Genomic DNA, 9,266 nt, shown 5'->3' on the forward strand with positions numbered 1-9,266 from the left:
AGAGAAATTAGGTATTTTTGGAAGCAGGAAAGATGAAAAATTAACAACGCCTTCGCCGGGAATCGAACCGCGGACCTCTGGAATACTGACCCAGCGTGCAGAACTACTACATCCCGAAGGCACGTTAGGAAGGTCGGAGAAATACCTTATAACCTTAAAGGTATTTTCATGGTTTTGAATTTTTAATACATACAATCAACCCCTGATTAACCTCGGACAGATAAACCGGATTGCGGATTAACTGGATTCCATCTAGTAAAAATGAAATTTATTTATTTATGTATTTATAATACATAGTATATACGTATATATACACAATGTGTTAAAAATTACTTATCCGGCCGTTATTATCGCAACAAAAATGTTTTAAATGGCTCAAATGCTAAGGTTTGGAAATTTTTAATTTTAAAGCAATCAGTTTTGTAAAAATTGTGAAACCTAATATTTTCTGAGTTCCTTTGTTTCCTATATTTATATTTTGGAAAATTTTATAATTGCTATAAAACATAAGACATCAAACGTTTGACTTCTGAACGACAAAAATTAACCGCGACCCAATACTATGACCTGATACCCTCTTACACTGATAACCATACTAGACAGTCTAGTTTCTTTTTCAAAATAAATTATTTTACAGAATACACTTTTATATTCCACATTTATCCATTCTAATGTTGTTTTTTTTTAGCCATGTCATGTTATTGATGAAGTTCTTAAACACTTTGAAAAATTTCCTGTTCAGAAGAAAATGATAAACGAAATATATCCATCCATTACAGATTCATAGTTATATCCAGATTTATGAAAGAACATGTCATTTACTGGACCAGATTTACTTGCTAAAATTAATTTATATTTCTCAGTGAATGTTAAAGCATATTTCTGATAGCTAGAATAGAGCGTAGAATTACATTTACTGGTCAAATGTAGACTTGTTTGAGTATTAGGAACACAGTTAATAAATTTTCTGAAAAATTTTGGAAAAATGGAGCAAGTTTTCACACATAAATTATAATGTTATAAGGTATTTCTCCCGCCTTCTTAGTATGCCTTCGTAGTGTAATGGTCAGCACGCTTGGCGCGTGTTCGAGAGGCCCGTGATTCGAGTCCCGGAGAAGGCATTGCTCAATTTTCAATTGTCCTGCTTCCAAAAATTACCTAATGTCTCTACAAGGTAACATTTTCGTACTAAAAAATTTATGTCCTAGAAATATTTAAGTACTAAGATTCTCACTCTTAGAAACTATAAAAAGCAACAATTACTGTTATGTCATCTTCTATTTGTAAATAAATCTCCAGAGACGTTATAGAAGAATTAACTAAATTGAATTATATTTAGAGTGCATATGAATAACCTGGATGGAAATTTTAGACTTGACGAGTATCTTTAGTTTTGTATAGCTCAATTTTCAATTGTCCTGCTTCCAAAAATTACCTAATGTCTCTACAAGGTAACATTTTCGTACTAAAAAATTTATGTCCTAGAAATATTTAAGTACTAAGATTCTCACTCTTAGAAACTATAAAAAGCAACAATTACTGTTATGTCATCTTCTATTTGTAAATAAATCTCCAGAGACGTTATAGAAGAATTAACTAAATTAAATTATATTTAGAGTGCATATGAATAACCTGGATGGAAATTTTAGACTTGACGAGTATCTTTAGTTTTGTATAGGATTCCTAAATATATTAAATTAACAATGCATTTAAACTTAACTGACATCTTTAATTCTGTATAAAGAAATAATGTATATTTTTCAGAATTAAAGTCAATATCTTCAAAAATTATGAACTATGAATGTGAATTTTTTTCTTTAAATTTATAGTTGAATACATGCAGTAGATCATTGTAATATACTTATAAGGTTTAAAATTGTATTGTTAAGTTTATTTCTCGGGATACATTCCTTTTAATTCCCTCAGTGTATCAGCAGATATATTGTGTTAAGCCAGCGAGAAAGCTTAAGTGAAAACATCAGTGACTGTCTAGACATTTAAAGTGCATTAAAATAAGATGTGTCTAGACGGAAGATTGTAAGAGTATTCATTATCTTCACTCTAGCCTCCTGATATAATGCTTCTGTCCTAATTTTCGTAGTATCATTCATTTATAGTACAGGCCAAAGAAGCGGTTTAGAATTTAGTTAATCATCATTGATAAATAAACCAGCATTAAGTTTAATTTATCGTCCACAAAAGTGTGTAAGCTATTTTAGCTTCCTTCTTATTGATTTTTACAATAAGAAATGAAGTGTTATGTTCATAATCTCAGACACCAGTTATCTCAGCTATATAAAATGTTGTGCCCTTGTGACTATGAAGTCATCACATCAGCCAACAATTAGCGACATTTTCAGTTTCCTGCATTTGTCAAGAAAGAATTTTTCTCATATTAACTGACATGGATTTAGGATCTGTGGAATTTACAAGCGGAATTTTTTTAAACATCTAAGGAGAAGAAGATTGTGAACAATCTAAAAAGTTTTATATCTTGAGTGTAACATCTTAATAAGGAGGAAGGTAAATCTTATATACACCTAAAAGATGACGGAGAAGGAGAGGATCAAACCGCCAAATGCTAGAGATCGCGAATTTTCGTCCACGTGTGTGTGTGTGTGTGATTATGGCAAAGCTTCGAGGGCTATCTTCCTAAGGGGGGATGCCTTCGTGGAGGACTTTCTAAGGGAAACTGGCTCGTATACACGTTACACATTGGGAAAACCACGAAAACGCCCATGCAGTCAGCCCGTTCGCGGGATTCGAACCTCTGACCGAGCTACCAGTGTTCAGCGACTTTACCGCTCGGCCGTTGGTGAGCCAAATTTTCGTCCACCTTCATTTCAATTCGGTTGCTACTTTATAGACAATTAAGCATTTTAGAGTAGGAGATGAGAAAAATACGAAGTGTCCATCTCCGGGACTCGAATCCAGACCTTCTGCTTTCTTAGCTGAACGTATTTTCCACTTACACCACGATGTCATCAACAAATGAAGGAGAAAATGCCTTTAAAAGTTATCACGCAACAGACATGGAGCAGAAAGTGTTATCTTGTTGTTAAAGAGATCATAGAAAAAAAATGTCCTGTAAAAGTATGTGGTGGTCGTGGAAGAAATATCTGCTCTCAAGATGACGGATATGTGTATCTAGTAGTGAAAAGTTATAGAAATCTTACTCTTGGCGAAATAACAACTGATCTTTCAAATCTACCAGCTTTTCTTTATCTACTATAACAGACTCGCGGAGAATAAATCATGTTAACCTGTATACACGGAAGCCTTTTATGTTCATTCTTTTCATAAAAGGTCCCGTCACAGTCACCTTTGTGTATTAAATAAACTCATTGCAATCAGATATCCATATGACCTTTGCTGAATACCCATTCATCAATCAAGAATCTTTCCAGACATTATCTAGCCTAAAAAGAGAAAGTAACTTATTAACATCAGAATGTCCTTTAAACTTGTTCTTGTAACAAGTCACTGAATGAGATTTTCATTATTCATAACAACATGTATTCATAACAACATCTTTGATGTAGATATGAATCTATGTCATATACTGTCTCGTAATAAAAAAATCTGATGTGTACACCACATGACTTCCTTGTACGGAATATTAAATTATACTCATTTTTTTTTGGATTTTATTTAAACTTATTAGACTGAATTCAACCTACTTCGCCGACAGCGCATAAACCACAATGGAATAAATGCATTCTTTAAAATTCACTTTGTTTACCATAGCGACACTCTGGCGCTAGGTTTAGTTAACAGTATTATATTTCATTCATATTATAAATCAGAATGCACAAAATGTATATCATTTAAAGAATTATCTAATCGTTGCCACATGTTCTATTCAAATACTATAATAAAGCTAGAACTATGTATAAAAGAAATTAAGCAAAAAAAAAAAAAGTTTTTCACAGACGATTGAGTATTTCTCATTTAATTAATTCAGTTCTCACTTCGCGAGAAGGCAAAAATACATAAAAGCTCAAAATATCTGCATTAAAAATTACGAAGTAAATCTCAAACACTTATTTCCTCGAAAAAATTCCAGAAAGAATTAAGCATGATTTAATTGGCAATAATAAATGAATGCGTTATCTTTGTTGTTGCGAAGCTAAGTTTCTCTAGATTGGCAACAAATCCACTAGTCTCCTGTTTCAAATGTAAACATCAATGGCCGCCATTAAAAACAGGCTTAGCGGCAATTAAACAATTTTAAAATTGCTGATAATTCTAAAAATATTGCACACAGATTTACTAAAGGCATAAAATCCTTAACCGGAAGATAAAAACAACATAATTCAACTATTTTTAAAGCAAAAAATGTACAATTTACAAACATATAAGAGTAAAGAAACTGAGATCACTGAGCCGGGTAATAGAGTGGATATATATATAAATATATTGATATACGTTTAGTGCGGCCGATTGCAACCAAAATAGAGGTGCACATCTACATGTTATAGCAGTCCTATATACAAAATTTCAGCGTTCTGAGGCTACTCGTTTTTGAGTTATGTGAGATACGTATGAACGTACGTACATACGCTCGTACAGACACCACGATAATTAAAAGATAATTATCGTGTATTTTATTCTGTCCTTACGTACAGATATGACGCAAAAACATCTTTAAATTGCATTCGATAGCGGTCAAAATGGATATTTTCGTTGAAATATGCTGCCTGAAACTTTTCGTGATTACAATACTTCCTTTTTACTTCGTACAAGGAAGTAAAAATGGCATAAATTGTATAAATTATACTTCTGATACATTCAACTTTATTATGGTGGACTCAGTCTACATTTGCTCTTCATGGGCGACAATGCATGCTCCTATAGGAAAGCGGAAGTGCCCGAGACGCTGTAAAAAGAAGATACAGAGGGTATGGGCTTGTTTGCTTTATCTCTGGATACAAATCTCATAGAGCATATCTGGGTTGCTCTCGTTAGATTTGATGCATAAAAAATTAACTCTACCCAAATGGTGCAAAAAAAATTACTTTGTCCATTGAAGTCAAATGAAATCATATCTCTTAATTATTCTTATGTTTAACGGAGAGTTTAATGGAGAGCATGCGTGATAGATGCCAAATGTACGTTCGATTCCGACCTATCGAATACATTCTACTGAGAGATTCTCATCATTCATCACATCGGTGAGAAAAAGTTCTTTCTGTGACAGCTTGAAATTATTCCAACGGGTAATTTTTCTACTTATCTCGTTTTTTTCATGTGGTAAAAGTTATATCATGTTACTCAAACCTGAGCACAATACTTCTACTAAATACAGGTTAAATTAATTCCTTCATTCAAAATTAATTCATTTATATCATTAATAAAACGTCTCTGTTGTTTAGCAGTTGCCGAAACAGTATTGTTATATAATTAACGTTGAGTGCAAAGCGTTCATTATGAGCATATTTGAAGCGATGTTTCTTTATTAAAAAGCAATGGCACTCTCCATAATCAAGTTATTAATCTATTATCAAAAGAGGAAAAGTTAAATGCATAAGTAATAAAAGCATTATTTCCCCTAAAAATAAAATGAGCGTGTTTTCATTAATTAAGCAAATAGTTAAAAATATCTGTATACTCAACAAGGACTAGAAAGGAGAATTGTTCACATTCTTCCTAGAGTGCAAATAGAAAGTTGTAGAATTTGAAATTTAGTAAAACATGATCTTCATTAAGAAACTGTTTTCAAAAACAGGCTGCACATTTTTATATTCTGCTAAATAATTCTATTTCGTATAGTTAAATAAAAATATTGTAAGGATCCTAAGTTTTACTAACGTTTATTTTATTTTAAAACAGTACTATTACTTCTTATTTTCTACTTCCGGCCAGAATTAAATGCTTTAAATTATTTATGCAAATTGTCTTGCTAACGCCAAGTACTTAAGTTGTGGCCTTTTGCCAAGAGAGAGAGAGAAGGAGTTTTTAGGAAGCAAGCCGCTTGCCACTGTAGTTTTACGAGTTTTTAGTCTGTTGTTGGTTGCCTTTAAGGCCAGAGGCTTAGCCCTCTTGATATTGGTAGACGTATCGTAGTTTTAGCAGCTCGGCGTACTACATACGTACCTTTTTTAAATAAAGGCCAGTCTTAATGCTAGACATTTGTATACTAATTCAAAGTTAGCTTTTAGTTAGAGTTTTAGTTAGTAGTTTTTATATTCTTACGTTCAGACCACAAGTGGTTGGTCTCTGTATTCCGAAGTTTCGGAAATACCTATAAAGTATTGAAAATAAAGGGTTTCGTATACCATTCCTGCTTGTGTTGTCTACTTCACACTTTCCTGAACATAGCTTGAGTAAGCTCTCTTTTCTATTCAGGACCATTCATGTTTCCAAAGCAAATAAAGAGAAACACAAGTCCTGACAATATTGCATAAATTTTATTTTAGTGCTTTATTGTTGCACTTCTCATTGTTCGAACATTATAAAAAGAAGCAAAACCATCCTAGAATTAAATGAGAAAAGATGGAAATACTGACTCTCCAAAAAAATTTACGAAGAATGCATTTTTTATTGAAAAAAAAATACACTTCAATAAAATGAAACGTCTTGAAAATTCCTCAATTTCCGAAAATGTTTTGGAAATTTATAGGGATTAAAAATAGAGAGAAACATTTTATATCGAATGATTCAATGTATTGCTGTATCGTAACTTTCACGATATACAACTATCTGTTTATTTTATTTTATTTATTTATTTATTTGTTTTTAATACCTTTAAAGAACGTAGCAGGAAAAATCAACGTTAAGCAAAACTCCTTTTTGACAACGTGGCATTTTAAGGAAATGCTTGCCATATATGCGATCGCGTGAATTAAAGCGGTGAATCTTTTCTCTTTGTGAGGGTATTTGCGTGATATACGTGTAATACCATTCCGAAATTCACAACAGTACTTTTTCATAAAATCTGTGGCGAACACTGCAGGTGTCTTTAGTTAGCTTTTAAATATTGCGTTAGAAATTTTATAAAATATATTGCATCTAGTTTTATATAACGTCATACGAGGCTGGATTAAACTTGGGTACTTCTGAGGAATTTTTTCACGAACATATTCCATAAGTTATGCTTTTGTAAATACTGCGAGTAATGTTTTAAAATTCGTTGTCAAAAATGCTTCGCAAATGTAACTGGAGCCTGATTAAACGAATTTCTATAAGACAGGTATTTTATTACTTTAATTATTCACGTAAAATATTTTACTAAATTTTTAAAAGCACCCATCTCTGATTGCACTGTTAGATCACAAAATCGCAAAGTATTTATCTTATAAAATTATTAAATATAACACTCTGCAAATAATAGAGTTTACAGTTTATATTTTTGAGCTAGTGTAATCATCAAACTAGCTATTAGTTACTTAAAATATTTGTTACATATTTTGTTTCTATTTAATATGCGAATTGTTTTAAAACAGCTTTATTTGGATTTGCAAATTTAAGATTTTATCGTCATTTTATATCACAGCGAATTAATTAATCTGTGCATAAATTTCTAATTTATAATGATTTACAGAAGAAAACTGGTAATCTAGCATGAATTCAGCGTTCCAGTTAAGAGTTTATCTCAGAATCATGTTATAGAAATAATTAAAAATAATTAAAGAGAAATTATGCAAATTATTTTCGCATTGATTTGTTATAAAAATAAAAGTATTGCACTTGTTCAATGCATATCAAGTTGGCAATTAATTTCTATAAAAAATTAAAATATTTTATTCATAATTGAAACATCTTGTATTAATTACACAAAAATATAATAAAAGTTAAGTAAATACTTTTACTATTTCAGGTACAAAGGTTTTCTAAAGGACTGTCCAAACGGCCAATTGACAGAACAAGTAAGTAATGTCTCTTTATATAAAGGCCTACGCACTATGTTAAAAATAATATGACAGGATGATTTAAATAATTTTTTTGTATCTGAAGTCACAAAGATTTTTTTAAATATTACAGCGTATTCATGAACTCATATATCATGTGTTGTAAGTGTTTTTTACTTCATGTGTTTCTTTTACTACATTCAAGCATAAAGGACACATAAAAAATTGGATATTAAAATATGGATACATAACTTTAAATACGCAAGAAGGGTATTTGAAATCTAACGCATTACAAGAAAAGCTAAGACTGCTCCATAAAAGGCCGTGATTTTAAACTCCCTTTGGCGTCGTCTAGCACTAGTCTAACATTTTTCAGACTGCAGAAAAAACTAATATTTTATCTTTACTTCCAAATCTGTAAAGCTAAAATATTATATTTCTTCTTAAAACCGGGCCCGCCAAAGGTCCAGTGATAAAGTCGCTGAACACTGGTAGTTCGATCCGGGGCACGAACCCGAAAAACGAGCTCGCTGCATGGGCATTTTCCTACATCCACAACATCAGAGTAAAAATCAAACAAAAACATTTGCTTTCACAATCAGCTCGAATATATAAATTAAATTGAAGACCAATAAAATTAACTTTTGCTTCTTGCACGTTGAAAAGGAAGTAGTGATTCTCATTTACATACAAGTTTAAATTTAGAGCCTACAACCCAGCTCTACTATCGAGCGACTATAAGCATAACTTAAACGAAAGGCGATCTCACCAACTGGTAGCGTGTCGTTTAAAACATGCCATAACTGAGGAATACGGCAGTACGGCAGGTTAAAAATGCTAATTCTTTCTCCTAAACTTGAATTTTTTCTAATTATTTAAACTCACGTTATTTACATTTTATGGCAGAGTAGACAAAATAGTAAGAAGTACGAGGAGAAAAACAGCGTATTTATTAAAATAAATCATTCAAAGCTATCGTTCATTGTACATCATCTCAAAAGGGAAAATATAAAAACTTTTCTCCAATATATGATTCCGCAGTGGCCTATCCGCTCAACCAATTGAAACATAAGCTCAGATATTGTTATTTGAAGGTATACGCTCGCGAATGTGATGAAATAAAAAAATAAATCTTTCGCGATTGGGGCGACAGTAAAAACATTTGGAATTTTTAAGCGACAACACTCCCGCTTTCTCTGCACAAAATGATCAGCGCACTGAAAAACCATAAATGGCATTGGAACGATAAACGAACTCTCGGGGTAAAACATTTGCAAAGAAGAAAATTGTAAAGGACAAGTGAAACACAATAGGGAAGAATGGGGAAAAAAACTTTCATGGAATTACAAATTTTCAAGAGGCCCACCTTCGCAGACGATAACTCATTGCAGGCGGGAGATTGTTGATAGCAATGAC

At 32.0% G+C, this 9,266-nt stretch overlaps 1 protein-coding gene across 1 annotated transcript in view; it reads left to right on the plus strand.

Annotated features, from left to right (window-relative positions):
* LOC118182922 (frequenin-2-like) overlaps positions 1–9,266 on the plus strand; it is a 534,041-nt gene that overhangs the window by 462,929 nt on the left and 61,846 nt on the right. The window contains exon 3 of the mRNA XM_035352310.2: positions 7,820–7,868. Coding sequence (XP_035208201.1) covers positions 7,820–7,868 — 49 coding nt within the window. The remainder of the gene's footprint in view (positions 1–7,819; positions 7,869–9,266) is intronic.

Source organism: Stegodyphus dumicola, chromosome 1 (assembly GCF_044657685.1).
Source record: "Stegodyphus dumicola isolate Sdum_Otavi_A_Nest chromosome 1, ASM4465768v1".
Classification (NCBI taxonomy): domain Eukaryota; kingdom Metazoa; phylum Arthropoda; class Arachnida; order Araneae; family Eresidae; genus Stegodyphus; species Stegodyphus dumicola.